The 16,269-nt window shown below is 49.3% G+C and overlaps 1 protein-coding gene across 1 annotated transcript in view; it reads right to left on the reverse strand.

The window, feature by feature from the left end:
• TDRD9 (tudor domain containing 9) overlaps window positions 1–15,973 on the reverse strand; it is an 89,121-nt gene extending 73,148 nt beyond the window's left edge. Inside the window, exons 1-6 of the mRNA XM_040257606.1 lie at window positions 15,865–15,973; window positions 12,526–12,623; window positions 10,824–11,045; window positions 10,191–10,313; window positions 5,583–5,663; window positions 2,404–2,568 (exon numbers count right to left, since the gene is read on the reverse strand). Of these exons, the coding sequence (XP_040113540.1) occupies window positions 2,404–2,568; window positions 5,583–5,663; window positions 10,191–10,313; window positions 10,824–11,045; window positions 12,526–12,623; window positions 15,865–15,973 (798 nt within the window). The remainder of the gene's footprint in view (window positions 1–2,403; window positions 2,569–5,582; window positions 5,664–10,190; window positions 10,314–10,823; window positions 11,046–12,525; window positions 12,624–15,864) is intronic.
• Window positions 15,974–16,269: the final 296 nt, after the last annotated feature.

The following is a 16,269-nucleotide window of genomic DNA, read 5'->3' on the forward strand; positions in this document are numbered from 1 at the left end:
CCCCCCAAAATAAAGTCTGACACTGTCTCCACTGTTTCCCCATCTATTTCCCATGGAGTGATGGGACCAGATGCCATGATCTTCATTTTCTGAATGTTGAGCTTTAAGCCAACTTTTTCGCTCTCCTCTTTCACTTTCATCAAGAGGCTTTTTAGTTCCTCTTCACTTTCTGCCATAAGGGTGGTGTCATCTGCATATCTGAGGTTATTGATATTTCTCCCGGCAATCTTGATTCCAGCTTGTGTTTCTTCCAGTCCAGCATTTCTCATGATGTACTCTGCATATAAGGTAAATAAGCAGGGTGACAACATACAGCTTTGACGTACTCCTTTTCCTATTTGGAACCAGTCTGTTGTTCCACGTCCAGTTCTAACTGTTGCTTCCTGACCTGCATATAGGTTTCTCAAGAGGCAGGTTAGGTGGTCTGGTATTCCCATCTCTTTCAGAATGTTCCACAGTTTCTTGTGATCCACACAGTCAAAGGCTTTGGCATAGTCAAGAAAGCAGAAATAGATGTTTTCTGGAACTCTCTTGCTTTTTCCATGATCCAGCGGATGTTGGCAATTTGATCTCTGGTTCCTCTGCCTTTTCTAAAACCAGCTTGAACATCAGGGAGTTCACGGTTCACGTATTGCTGAAGCCTGGCTTGGAGAATTTTGAGCATTACTTTACTAGCATGTGAGATGAGTGCAATTGTGCGGTAGTTTGAGCATTCTTTGGCATTGCCTTTCTTTGGGATTGGAATGAAAACTGACCTTTTCCAGTCCTGTGGCCACTGCTGAGTTGTCCAAATTTGCTGGCATATTGAGTGCGGCACTTTCACAGCATCATCTTTCAGGATTTGAAACAGCTCAACTGGAATTCTGTCACCTCCACCAGCTTTGTTCGTAGTGATGCTTTCTAAGGCCCACTTGACTTCACTTTCCAAGATGTCTGGCTCTAGATTAGTGATCACATCATCATGATTATCTGGGTTATGAAAATCTTTTTTGCACACTTCTTCCGTGTATTCTTGCCACCTCTTCTTAATAGCTTCTGCTTCTGTTAGGTCCATACCATTTTTGTCCTTTATCAAGCCCATCTTTGCATGAAATGTTCCCTTGGTATCTCTAATTTTCTTGAAGAGATCTCTAGTCTTTCCCATTCTGTTCTTTTCCTCTATTTCTTTGCATTGATCGCTCAAGAAGGCTTTCTTATCTCTTCTTGCTATTCTTTGGAACTCTGCATTCAGATGCTTATAGCTTTCCTTTTCTCCTTTGCTTTTCGCCTCTCTTCTTTTACAGCTATTTGTAAGGCCATATCAATGAAGGTATCTACAAACCAGAAACCGACTCACAGGCACAGAAAACAAATGTATGGTTACCAAAGGGGAAGGTGAGCGGGAGGGAGGGGGATAAATTAGGAGTTTGGGATCAGCAGACACAAACTACCACATACAAAGTGAAGCACAAAGTCCCACAGCGGAGCATAGGGAACTGCATTCAATATCCCGTGATAAACTATGATGGAGAAGAATATGAAAAAGAATATAAACATACACGCATAGATGTAATGTTAGCATTCACATGCATACATCTTTGCACACGTGAAAGTATATGTTATAGGCCAGGGTTTCTTTACAATATTATAAATCAACTATACTTCAGTAAATAAAAAAATATTTATACTCACATAAAAGAATGTTCTATAGCTCTGAAAAGGGAATGAGGAAATCATATAATGATATGTAAAAAATGTGCAAAGTTAAGTGAAAAACAGCAAGATGCACATAGAATGAAATCATTCTATAAAAAAGAGAAACAGCACATCCATATTTGCTTCTACAGCATAAAAATTTAGTGCAAGGATCCAAAGAAACTGCTCACAATCGTGTCCTCTTGTTGGCAGGGGAACTGGGCAGTAGGAAGGAACTACTTTATACCTGCAAGTACTTGCCGATCTTCCGACCCCGTGAATGGATAACCCACGTGAAAACGAGCGTGAAACGCCTGCAGCCTCTCTCAGGAATGGATCACCGTGCACAGTCCCCACAAGGCTCTTCGTTTAGTTTCAGCAACACAACTTACACTAGAAATTTTAACTAAAATAAAGTTACCACCCACCCCCAGCTGAATCTAAAGTTTTGCAGTGAATCAAACGGCTACATTTTATTCTTCAACAAAGTGTAAAACCAGTCTGAATAATTTTCACCAGGATATACAATGTGAGGTTTATTACGCTCACAGTTTATGACAACAAACCCAGGCGTTTCCTTCCTCTCATTCTTCTCCAGGCCCGTTCTACACCATCGCCCTGCTCCAATTTTAAGCTCCAATAGAGGTTTGCAATTGTAGCTAATGAATGCAGATGTGATCAAATACAAAAGTACATTCACTGTAAAACAAACAACGCATTCCAACATACCCTGCTGTGATGAACGTGCTCCAAATCGTCGAGATAATACTCCTCAATTGAAAAGGGCTTTCCTTCCACTTCAAAGACGTAAGCTGGATTCATCTTGTTCTGAACAGGAACAGCAAAGTAATCTGCAAACTCTCTGCAGTTGATGGTGGCTGACATGAGGATAACCTGGAGGAGAGATCGTTGAGGAGACGAAGTGGCGCCGCTGGTGGTGGCAACCGAGAGGCTCGTCAGGAGGCCAGGCTTCTCCGCTTCCGGAATTCCCGCAGCTTTAGCTGCACACTCTGACTCGATCTCAGTGTAATACAAATTATTACAATCTAGGACTGCTCAGAGATGTCAACTTCTACAATTTCTCTTCAGTTACTTTTTCAAGTGAGAAACTATACTTCTCCAATAAAGCTCGATTACAACCATTTACCTAAAAGGACACTTTGCATCAGAAAACTAGTTTAGGACAGAATAAGCTCTAGACAGTGTGTTTCAGAAAGCTGAGGGAGCAGAGCAGCAAAGGGGAAGACAAAGGAGCCAGGAAACCTTGACCCTAAGCGGAGAAGCGGGAGGCGCCCAGCAACCAGTCCCAACCGAGTGGGATGGCAGAGGCTCGGGGACTCCCTGCAGGTTTCAGTTTTGCCAGAAAGCAAATCTGGGATGATATCCTGAAGAACTCAGCCGTGAATGCCCACAGCGGCATCCGCAGCCCGCCAGCTGTGCCCTGGAGGTGGCCGCAGCACTCCATGGGGTCTGCACTGTCTGCCAGGCTCCAAAGTGCTGAGCCGGAGGCAGACACAGCTGTCTGCCGGCTACATTTCTGAAGTCTGAGTCTTTGCACAGAAGTAAAAACTTTACACAGACATTATTAATACATTCATTGGGCAGACAGAAAGTCTGTATTTCCCCTCTGATGTCAGATACAAAAGGTCAAAACCCCACGGACCCAGGTCACTCAGAAGCCAGGCTCTGTGAGGCCCTGTGGGTGCTATGAGCGGCCCCCGGGGCACGGCCGTCACAGCAGAGGACGTCTAACGCATCTGCCGAGACGCCAGGCGAGGGCGCTTCAGGGCTTCTGTCCGCCTGAGCGCGAATGTGCACTGCTCACAGCCGCAGCCGGCCCAGGCTGCCCCGCCTCCCCGCCCTGCACCCTCCCTGCGGCTCTTGCTCATCCCACAGACGCTCAGCAGCCTGCCCAGACACCTGCTTGTCTGGGGGCCCCGGGCTGAGTCTGGGCAGCCAGCGGTGACGGCACAAAGCCGGGGCCCTCTGGAGGGCTGGGTGCGGAGCAGAAGGGGGCCCGGAAGGCCCATCTGCCCAGGCTCGTGCTGCGTCTAAGGCCCCCACGGCAGCTCCCTTTAAAAAGGAGTAAGGGAGGAAGTTTGAAGAGTTTCAAAGCCATACAGAACCTGACTTCTAGTTTCTTAGCCCAACTACATACACCATTACAAGGTTCTATATTCAGAAAGCATTATGCTTCCTATATTTTTTTAATAAATCATGAAAACACAAACTGACAAGGCATTTCCTACTACGCATATGATCAGTACCAAATTCCTGAGCACCATTTTCAACAGTGTGGTAGATTTTTTTAAATTTACCAACACTCTTAACTCCTAAAAAGTAAAAAAAAAACAAGCCTGCAATCCAGTCATCATCTCACAGTAAAAATTAGTCTTAGAATGACAGTCACAGGTTTCCCTGCTGGCTCAGCCACGAGGAAGCTGCTGCCAATGCAGGCGACCCGGGTCCAATCCCTGATCCAGGAAGATCCCACACACCGTGGAGCCACCAAGCCTTTGGGCCCGACTACTGAGCCTGTGCTCCAGAGCCCAGAACTGCAACCGCTGAGGCCTGGGCACCCCAGAGCCCGGGCGCCCCAACAAGAGAGGCCTCCACAGTGAGACGCCCTCACGCCGCAGCTAGAGAGCAGCCCCTTCTCGTGGCAACTAGACAAAGCCCACACGCCATGGAGACCCAGCGCAGCCTAAAGTAAATAGATATATAAAATTTTTTTTTTTTTAAAGTGACCGTCAAGAAAGGTCTGGTTCTGCTGATTCTCTCCATCCTGTGATGGCCCTCTTAAGCAGTGAAAGTGAGAGTCTCTCAGTCGTGTCTGACTCTTTGAGACCCATGGACTGTGCAGTCCATGGAATTCTCCAGGCCAGAATACTGGAGTGGGTAGCCTTTCCCTTCTCCAGGAAATCTTCCCAACCCAGGGATCAAACCCAGGTCTCCCGCATTGCAGGCGGATTCTTTACCAGCTGAGCCACCAGGGAAACCCCAGAATACTGGAGTAGGGAGCCAACCCCTTCTCCAGGGGATCTTCCCGACCCAGGAATCGAGCCAGGGTCTCCTGCATTGCAGGCGGATTCTTTACCAGCTGAGCTATCAGGGAAGCCTGTCTTAAGCACTAGGTCAGCCCACTGCAAACCTTGGGTTCTACTTCCTCAGCGCCCACCAGGTGAGACTGTGACCCTCCCAAGGCTGACGTCCCCACCCTGGAAGGTGGGGAGGGAGGAAAGTCTCCCTAAGCCGAGAGATGGAACACGTGCCGACAAGATACCGTCTGGTCTAGCGGGCACCTGCTTTCCAGAGACAGCAAGTCCTCCCACAGCCCTTCCCATGGTGAATGACCGCGCCCGTCACCACCACTCTGGGAGACTCCTGCAGAGCAGAGCTGGGCTGACCTGTGTCTAGACTGCGTAATAATTACAAACCCTCTGCTACTCTGGTCAAGTTCACGTCCTCATCCTTTCTGTTCAGATAAAATGTAAAGAATGTTGGCTATTCCCACAGACTTTCGGTTAGCTCCTAACGTAAGTCTCCTATAAAAGCAGGGCACGTAACCAGTAACTTCAGTGCGACTCACTGCTGCTTATAAAAGAGACAACAGAGTCACATGCCCTCAAATTCTGGTTTTCATTCAGCCCAGTTGTGCTCTAATACCCAGCATTTCATTATTTTCTGTAGCCTGGAGAATATTTTACAATTTAATGCAACATAATAACCAAAAACTCTTCCACTGTCTGATCCTAAGAGAAGGTCCTCTAAGCCAGCTTCTTGGCAAGGTCTGGAGGACTGCAGAGACAATGATTTTAAGAGTCACTGCTTTCAACCGTTTCTACTGAACAAAACTACATCATAAATCTAACCCTGAATATTTCAGTTACTCATGAAATCAACTTTACCTTCACAAAACGTGAATTTGTTCTTAAAAGTCTGCGGACAACTAGCAACAGGAAATCCATTTCTTCAGTTCGCTCATGTACCTACAAAATAAGAAGGGAGGCCCCCACGGGGGAAGGCATGTCAGTGTGGAGTGACTGGGGGGAAGGGGCTCACCGCCGTGCCCAGGGCTGGGGTCAAAGTTCCGCGATGGATGCCACCATTCAGCCCCCAAACCAGGACGTTCAGGAGAGGCATGTGGGTCACTGTCCCCCCTCCACCCCCCGGGGCCCCGGTAGGACCCAACTGGCATCCGGGCAGGGGCACGTCTAGCACTCTCAGCCCCGACCGCTCAATGCCAACAGCGCCCCCCCGTCCCTGAGACAAGACAGAGAAGCACAGAGCAGCCTCCCGCGGCCACCCCCGGCCCACAGCCCCTGCCCTGGGAAGAGCTGGCTTGGCAGGAGCAGGCAGGGCAGGGCTGGGGAGGAGCAGAGGGCAGCAGGGAGCCTTGCAGGAGCGTCTGGGACACGGGGCTGGGGGGCCCCAGGGGAAACTGCCCCACACAGCCCCGCTCAGACAGCGGCCTTCCAGCAGGAAACCCCCCCCCCCCCCATCCCCCGGGGCCTGCCCACCCCAGCCCCGCCCACGCCCACCAACTAACGCCAAGGGCTGAGTCACTCAGTGTGGGACATCTCACACTGAGCAGGGCTGCCCTGGGCACAGGGCACAGGGGATTCCTCCCTGGGCCACATCTCTGCTGACGCGGAAAGACGAGCTCCTGAGTCTCAGAGAGGGAGCCCCTGCTCCGCAGGGCGAGAGGCTCACTGCTGCGTCTCTGGCCGGACATCTTAGAAACCTAACTCTCACTCTCTTACCAAACTCAGCGTAGAGAGCAGCGCCTCAACACCAACGTGCTGCCTTGGACTTGAGAAGCAGAAACAAAGGCTGTCCTCAGTGAAGAGCCCCAGGTGGGCCTCCTCAGCACCGAGGCCCCCAGCCCCCATGCCATCCTGACGAGCCCCCACAGCTCAGACTTCACACAGCCGCTTCTCCTGCTGCTGGAGGCTGGGCTGCCCCTCCTGCCTGAGGACCCACTCGGCCCTCCACCCCAGGGTCCTCTCCCCAATGCTGGCATTCCTGCGTCCACATAATCACACCTGAGCAGACATGTGTCCCCCCAGCAGAGAGGCTGAGAGCAGAAACTACTGCTTCTCCAACTTTATGACCTCAGCACCTAATGAGGCAGGTACGCTACAGATTGAATGAATGGTTAAAATGATTCACTGAATGATTTATTGAAATCATTTATCAAAATCATTTACTGAATGAATGATTCACCTGAAGTGAGCTCATTCTCTTTCCAGAGCTAAGAAGTTAAGGACATGACCATTTCATTCCCTGCTTATTTAACTTATATGCAGAGTATATCATGCAAAATGCTGGGCTGGATGAAGCACAAGCTTGAATCAAGATTGCCAGGAGAAATATCAATAACCTCAGATATGCAAATGATATGACCCTTATGACAGAAAGCAAAACTAAAGAGCCTCTTGATGATGGTGAAAGGGGGCAGTAAAAAAGCTTAACACTCAACATTCAAAAAATGAAGATCATGACATCCAGTCCCATCACATCATGGCAAATAGATCAGGAAAAATGGAAACAGTGACAGACCTTATTTTCTCGGGCTCCAAAATCACTGCAGATGGTGACTGCAGCCATGAAATTAATAAAAGATGCTTGGTCCTTGAAAGAAAAGCTAGGACAAACCTAGACAGTATTAAAAAGCAGAGACATCACTTTGCCAACAAAGGCCCATCTAGTCAAAGCTATGGTTTTTCCAGTAATCATGTAGAGATGTGAGAGTTGGACCATAAAGAAGGCTGAGTGCCAAAGAATTGATGCCTTCTAACTGTGGTGCTGGAGAAGACTCTTGGGAGTCCCTTGGACTGCAAGCTGATCAAACCAGTCAATCCTAAAGGAAATCAACCCCGAATACTCACTGGAAGGACTGATGATGACGCTCCAATACTTTGGCCACCTAAGGCAAAGAGCCAACTCACTGGAAAAGACCCTGATGCTGGCAAAGACTGAAGGCAGAAGAAGGGGAAAACAGAGGAAGAGACGGTTGGATGGCATCATCGACTCAATGGACATGAGTTTGAGCCAACTCTGGGAGACACTGAAGGACAGGGAAGCCTGACGTGCTGCACTCTATGGAGCTGCAAAGAGTCAGGCACACTGAACAGCGGCATTCCATTTTCAACTGCCTGGCTGTCTTCAACTTTTGCTCTTACATTTGTTTTGAAATTCAAATCATCCCACACAACAGGAACAATATTCTTTGTAAACATAAAACTTCAGGCCTATCCAAACCTGTTTATTCTTTAAGCAAAGTTATCACAGCGCCAAGTGACAAGACGCTCCCGTGGGGGGCAAGTTCCCGCAGAGTGCAGCTGACGTGTTCAGCTACCATCATGCAGCTTCGGGAAAGAATGAAGCCAGTACCACAGCGCACACAGGCTTGTCCGCGTCACTCAGGGGTGCGTGTGCAGAAACACCTCCTTCCACAGTCAGAAAGATGCTGGGTCTACAGAAACAACCAGAAGCTTGGGCAGCAGAGACTCGGGAGTAGGTTACCCAGGGTGAGCCTTGCCATGCTACCTGGAGGCCTGAGTGAAAGGCTCAGTGACTAACAGTGACTCCTGTGAACTTTATCATACTGACACCAGCCTTGGGCATACTGCCGAAGTTTGATTTCATCACCAGCTAAAGATACTCAAAACTGCCCAAAGTCGTGACGAAAACACGAACCACCCTGCACGTCCCCCTGTTCCGCATTTCCCCGCCCCAGACACCCAAGAGGGCCGCAAAGCAGGTGCGCGGACACGACCTGGTAAACGCACCCACGCAGCTTCACCTGCAGCACCGACGGAAGACATTCCCACACACTGAGGTGTGGGCAAGTCATTCTGGCTTACACATGGCATGGCTTGGACTTTACACTAATCAGAGCAGCCTTGTTTTGTGGCCTGTCACACAGGCATCAAGTATCTTCTTTGTCCACTAAAGAAGAGGATGCATTTGAGTCAAAATGGAGTAACTGCGGTTCAGTCATCCAGGGTGGAGCAGGGTGGCCACTGTGGACATGAATCCAGCCTGCCCGACGCCCCGAGGATCTACGTGTCCTTAACTGTCCCAGACTCCAGGCCTCCACCCGCATTCTCAGACGGTTCCTGCCAGCAGCAACCCCGTGGTCTCAGGTCTCTCTAACTCTGCAGCCGTCTAACCCCAAGCAGCCCTCTAGCACCCTTCCTTCTCCCCAGCTCCAATCCTAACTCTGGACAACAGCTGCCGTTACGTTTCTGGTTTTGCCTTTCCAGGCCCCCACCTTGTAGCCCAGAACACAACTCAAGTGCCTCGTGAATCTGGGTCTCCCAGGCAATCGGCGTCAGTTTGGCTCAAATGGCACCCTTCTCTATTCCTGTTCTAGACTCGTGATTCCCGCCGACAGCACGTTTCGGTTCCATGCTGACCACACACGCACCAGGAGGGTGGGGAGACCTGCCCAAGAGAGCCACGCAGGGGGCCTCACTCCAGCCTCCGTCAGACGCGCCACCTCACAGCCTCCCACAGATCCCACTTATCTGCTGTTTCCAAGGCCTCAAGAAACCCGTGAAGCTTCTCGAGGCATAACTCCTGCTGAGGTTTAAAACTCCAGAGTCTAGGGGGAGTTACTTCCAGAACTTGTGGGAAAACTGTTTGAACACAACATCACTTCACCTCAAAAAACCCTTGTTTAACATAGAATCAAAATTGGAATAGAATCCAATAGAATCCCCTGGAGGTCCAGTGGATAGGACTCGACACTCAACACAGAGGGCACAGGTTCAATCCCTAGTTGGGGAACTAAGATTCCACAAGCCCCATGGCATGGCTAAAAGAAGACAGAATAAAGTCAAATCAAATTAAAATCAATTAAAATATTCTATCCTTATGGTGAAAAGTTGAGACAGCTAAGACTGGCACAAAGAAAGGGTTCACAGTACATTATTAGGGATTTTTTTTTTAGAAAAGTGAATAGATTAATATCTATTCATTTTCTTAAAAGATGTTTTTATTGTTCTTATTGTTCTTGTTTTACTAGATGGAAAGTATCTGTAAGGTGCTGAAAACGCCTACAGACAATTAAAGTTCTTTTAATTGTCTGATGTGGCTAATACTCCAAACCAGGGTCAGCAGGCGTTCGCTGTGAAAGGCCAGAGAGCAAGTGCGTCCAGCTTCATGGCACATACGGCCCCGCCCCAAGCGCCCATCTCTTGCACAGTAGCCTCACAGCGCTCATAAACACAGCAAAGCTGTGTGCCAACGAAACCGCATTAACAGAAAGGGCCAAATTCGGCGTGAGGACTGCAGTCTGCCAACCCCCGGTCTCAACAAGGAATCTCTGCATTCTCCTCAACCTCCTCACCTGTGTTTTGCAAGTAAGACCAAAGGATAAAAAGAGCAAATCAACTTTCATGAGTAGAACAAGCCGATACAGGCTCAAAGAACTTTCTGACACTTTACAAGTAACTTGGACTGTGTTCTCATCAAATAAAAACAGAGCATAAGAGCGGAGCACTTGCTTCGTCAATGAAGATGTGTGTGAATTCCACCAAGCTCTTGGCACTGACTATCTTCTGGAGCAGGACTCCCGTTGTCATATAAATTAACTTGGTGTCTTCTGTCGCTATTTTCTCCAACCCTACCTAAAATTGGGGAAGGAAAAAACAGAGAGTTTTCTATTTAAATGGTTTACATTTAACTGCAAAGAAAGCAATGTTAATTTCATAATGAAGGTAAGAAAGGGAACAAAAAATTATCATAAACCGCAAAAAATTATAGGGTCTAAACTAACAAATTCTCAAATTGATTTTTCTTCTTCTTCTTTGGTGATGAGGGGAGAGAGTGGCTTATCTAGTCATACTGCCCATATCATTTTGATGTTGAGATGACTATATATGAAGACCTCTTCAACATAAAGATATAATTAAAGATAAAATTATAAAAGCCATGAGTCTGAGAATTCTCACTTCTTTTATACTCAACTGAGAAGGAAATTAAGCTTTTTTCAAGAACTTCTGATTTTCACTATTTTTGAAATTATGCCGTAATTCTGCTCCATAAGCAACTGACTGCTCTTCTCTCCCAGCAGAAAATAAATCACATCCCATCATCGACCTACGTCAAAGACAAAACCAACAAGGGGAGAAGCTCACCTGGTAGCCCACCAATCCACCCAGAACCCAGCCGCGCTCTCTGCTGATCCAGCGGGCGATGCTGCTGGCCCCGATCTTGCGCGGCTGGGTGACCACAATGTTGCAGTAGGCAGAGCGCTGCAGACAGTGGTCGAGGACGTACTGCGGGAGCTGCGTGCTCTTGCCGCTGCCTGTGGCACCGTGGATGATCACCACGGAATTGCTTTCTATCAAAGAGATGACCTGGAGTGGAAAAGAGAACTCCTTCAAACTCGCCACGGACTCAACAATGCTGTAAAGCGTCACCTACGAACCGAAAGCTTAATCCCAGGAAGACTTTCAGGATTTCTCTTCTCTTCACCCTTACAAGTTGAATACTTAACCTAACCACCTGAACACCACAAAAGGGACACAGGTTACTAGTGGTTACTGCACTTGAAGCCATCTGGCCGCTGTGAGCAGTAACGAATGGCTACAGAAATCCAGGCCAAGCTCCCCGCCCCCGGGTCTCAGCTTCTCCATCCGTAAAAACGAAAACACCAAACTGAACTTCTATAGCTCTTGTTAACTCTAAATTTCTATTATTTTTAAATTGTGTGCTGAGCCTCCATTTAATTCTACTAAGAAAGATGAAAACACAGCTGTTGTTACACACAACAAATGTACACTCAATTCTCATTTGAAATTCTTCAGACACACTTTAAAACAAGTAGCTTCCACTGCTGCACACACTGACTGCAAGGGCAGCGCTACAACGCTAATCCGGTTACCACCCCTCCCCCACCCCCACCCAAAACACCATTCAGTTTCACTCCAGTCATCAAAATGGTCAGGAAACACAAACTGATTTTAATGTTGGCCTCTTAAAATTAATAAGCATATCTACTCTACACAAGATGCACGATTCAATCTAAGACAAAGCAAAACTGAATTCGGAACGTTTACAGTTTACTGTCGTCTGTAACCATTTCTTCCATTAGTACAGTTAATTGCAATTTCAATGCATATACTTTTAACCAGGTTTATGCCATGCTAAGTCACTTCAGTCGTGTCTGACTCTGTGTGACCCCATGGACTGCAGCCCGCCGGGCTCCTCTGCCCATGGGAGTCTCCAGGCAAGGACACTGGCGTGGGCAGCCGGGCCCTCCTCCAGGGCATCATCCAGGCCCAGAGATCAAACAGGCATTTCTTACACCTCCTGCACTGGCGGGTAGATTCTTTAACACTAGCGCCACCTGGGAAGCCCAACCAGGTCTAGTAACACGTAACTACTTAAAAATGCAATCATCTTGCTGCTGTATTGCCTGACATTGCTCATAAAATGATATACCAAGGACTGATCAATAACCAGGCAACACAAACAGCCAGTGTATAAAGGAAGCCCAGTGGGATGCTAGAGGCGGCTGCGGCCAGGGGCAGGCAGTACCCACTTTCTGAAAGGTCTGGGCAGCGGGACTTGAAGGCAGCAGCTCCCTGGGCCCGCAGGTGTCCACTCACATCTACTGCAGAGCAGGGGAGACAGGACGAAGGATTAAACAGGAAAAGGCGAGCTCCGGGGAAGCTGAACGAGTGGCGCACGGCGGGAGGAAGGCCCTCTGTGGGTCACTGCACAGAGCCACCTCCCGGTGCCTGCCTGGCCCCTCGTCACTTTCAGACTAGAAACCAAGGGCTGGATCACTGGCATGCAAACAGCAAAACTACATCATGAGAAAAATCATGTTACCTCTTCCTTACACCGGCTTACAGGCAAATCAGGATATTTATAGGTTGTCTCTGGGATGCATATCACATTGCTTGATTTAGCTACAGGTGGCCTCGGACCTGGATTCAGACAAAACAAACAAATACAATGCTATTTCTTATGTGAAAAAAGGCAAGATAAACAACCCCATGTTTACCTAGTTTATATATGCAGCAAATATACAGCAAGCTGTACACACAAACACACACACACTCACCGCTAACACTGTGAGCAGAGTCTTAGCAAGCTCCCGACGTGCCCACCCCCAGCAACGCACAGGAGCTGAGCGCCACATCCCCGCATCAGCGCTGCGGGCTCGGGCCACCTCTAAGACAAGAGACCTGCAGAGTGCAAAGCCCATCACCCTCACACAGCACAAAGATGACTGGCTGAAAGAACTGACTCTGATTTGAAAAGTCACATCAATTTGTTAAGTGTTCACTCCTCGCTACTGGAACAAATCGGCAGTAGACCACCACACACCACCTTGGGAACAGGGGTCCTGAGAGGGACCGTCTTTGCTCTGACAAAGACTCACCAGGAGAGCTCTGCCTAGTCCTACGAGTGAATAAAAGTATTAGCTGCTCAGTCGTGTCTGACTCTTGGTGATCCCATAGACTGTAGCTTGCCAGGCTCCTCTGTCCTTGGGATTCTCCAGGCAAGAATATTGGAGTGGGTTGCTATGCCCTCCTCCAGGGGATCTTCTCGACCCAGGGATAGAACCGGGGTCTCCTGCATGCCAGGCGGATTCTTTACCCCTGAGCCACCAGGGAAGCCCGGTGAATGTTCTCTTGTAAATATACACGCTCCTCTCCAGCAATGCCACAAATTCTTGACAAACTGACAATCATCAAAAGTCTCAGCACACAAACTTTTATTGGGAAATAACTTTATTTCCAAAGTAAACTCTGGAGCGTCCCGGTCTCTCCCAGCCTCAGCACAGGGCTGGCCCTCCTGGGTCCTTCTCTGGAGGCACTCTGCCCGCTCCTCCCAGCGCTGTGTGGCTCCGCCCCATCTCTCCCTCTGCCTGCCGCCGCTGCTCCCGCCTGACACACACGTGTCCCTGCTTCTCTTCTGCTGTCCTACACGTTCCCCTACACATGCCCTGTTTCAAAGCTGGCCTCGCTATATAATTACAACATGGCTATTTTCCTCCAGTTGAACCAACAACTTGTTCTGAACCTGAAGAGCAGAGGAGGCAGCGCTGTTCTCCCTCTTTGGGGAAACAGAGTTCCTCGCAGGGCGCCGGGCACTGACTTCAGGAGGCTGTTCTCCAAGTCCCGCCCCCGACAGCTTTCCAACCGTCTAGCCACCTCACTGCTGACCGCTGCTGCTCTCGGAAGCCTGCGCTTCTGTCCGCCCTCATCTCTCTCCTCCCCTTCCCAAGCCACAGTCTGTGCCTCCGTCCCATGCTCCCACCGTTGCACTTCCTCCCAGTCTCACCCCTTCTAGAAGCACTTGGCTAAGAAGCCCTTAAATTCACCACGCTATCTTCAAAACACTGAGCAAAACTCAGGGTGTGGACAGTTCCGAATTTACAAATGGTTCCAACATTTTATTAAATTATTTGTAATTCTAAATGATGGCTGGGTACCCAGACCGCTCTACAAATGTAAGAACTGAGACAATGCAAGCCTAAACAGGAGAAACAATCTGGCCCTTCCCTCTCTCAGGGCCGGCAGGCTTATCCATCCAGAATCGGCCTTTCCAGCACAAACGGAAGGGCTGAGGCTCCACAGCCGAGGGAGCCCCGAGAGACGGGGCAGGGACGTGATGACAGAGGAGGGGCACCGGCAGCGCCCGGGCCTGCCGGGGCCACGAGGCGACACGGACTCTCCAGAGAGACCAAAGGCTGGCAGCCGCACTTCCCGCTCAGAGACCTGCAGTCGTGGCTCCCGGAGCTGCTGAACGAGCCATCACGTTAACCACACTAACGTGACCCACACTCCTTGATGACATGCATTTGGAAGGCTGCTACTTGAAGACAGAAATGCTACAAGAAAAATCCCGAAAGGCCTAAGTGTATTGTCTAAACCTCAGCCCTTCCTCTGTTTAACATGCAACACGGGCTGACATTTTCAGGTCACTGGCTGGAGCCGACCCAGCACGAGTCGAGTCCAGCCTCCGCGTCCACCGCCAGAGGGAGGACCGGGAACCAGAGAGAGGCCCGGGCTGCGCACCTCGGGCACCTGCGCATGCGCAGCCCCGCCAGCAGCGGGGCCCGGGCGACGCCCGCGAGCAGCGCTCGGAGGAAGGACACGGCCACCCAGGGCAGAGCACCACGCCGCGCACAGCCGAGCCTCGACTCAGAGGTGGCACAGGACACACCCCTCAAAATTCGCTGTGCTTATTTCCCTGTTACCTCTCCATTCTAGGTTATTAACATGAAAGTGTTTCACTTGAACTGGAAAAAAGAGGAAACCATGAAAACTGCTAGTTTCTCTTTACTAAGTCACCCCGTTATTTTGGCATCAACAAATCGAAAATCTAACCCCAAAACTCAGCGGTTCAGGGCTCCAAATATTATACCATGGACATGACGGATTTTAACTGAAGAACGTAACACTGCTTATCAAAAAATCTATTTCTATACAGCACAGAAAAGGAGCTTAATTACCACATTACTGACGTAACCATAAAATTAAACCTTCAAAATAGATAATTACAGATCACTTTCTCCAAGTAAGGGTTGGTATTCCAAATACAAAATTAAACTTAATTTGACTGTTTCCTTCTTCAGTTATTAAGAACTCCATAAAGGCCATTCTTTTAAACCCAGAAGAAAAGTTCCGAGAGGAATGGAAATCACCAAGAGAAATATCACCAAACAAAAGGGAGGCTGTGCTACGGCCTTTCATCACAACTACAGACACATCCCAGGACGAGTTCGAAACCGCTGTGTGAAAACAGCAGAAACCTGGCAGGGGCCCACAGTCTGGAACCAAGCTGGTCAGAAATGCTATTAAATTTCAATTTTGGAAAAATGATTTACCTTTAATTATGCAAAATAATTCTAATGTTCCTCATGGAAATTTACTGAATGTGTGTTCTCGGATTTCTACTTAGAAACAATTTTTAACAAGAGTTATCTAGATGAAATACCACCCTCATCACACCAAAAGCAGAAGTACTCTGAATCTGCACATGAGAAAACGCTCACTCTGAAACCCTGGTGCTGGACCAGAATCAGGGGTCCGGACGTGACCTCACGGTTTTCATGCAGACAGACAGAGCAGGGATAGAAGCTGCTGCGAGCTCTGTGTGCGCTGTGCACACAGGCGCACACACACACACTCAAGAGAACCGCCTCTCTGCCCTCACGGGCACGGCCACGCTTCGGAAGCCGGAGCGTGAGCCCAGCCACTCGCCACGGCCCCTCTGCCCCCACACCCCGAGTGCTGCTCGGCTGGCCCGACCCGCTCCCCGCCATCACCAGCCAGTGCTGCCTGGACTTCACGAGCCCACACCGGTCCCTCCGATCCAGTCCCTCCGGTATGAGCAGAGCGGTCTCCTCAAAACACTCCTCACTCGACACTCCTCCCCTCAGACTCACGCAGGATGAACCTAGAACCTTCAGCCCACCGCTGCTCCGAGCACTAGGACCAGAGCTCTCCGCCCTGGGCCGGCCCCGCCAGCAGCTGCGCCTGCATCTCCCCCACGAGCGCGCTCAGCTTCCCCGCTCCTGCGACAAGGACCCTGAGCCTCATGCTCACACCGCACACCTTG

This window comes from Oryx dammah, unplaced genomic scaffold, assembly GCF_014754425.2.
Source record: "Oryx dammah isolate SB20612 unplaced genomic scaffold, SCBI_Odam_1.1 HiC_scaffold_16, whole genome shotgun sequence".
NCBI classification, from domain to species: domain Eukaryota; kingdom Metazoa; phylum Chordata; class Mammalia; order Artiodactyla; family Bovidae; genus Oryx; species Oryx dammah.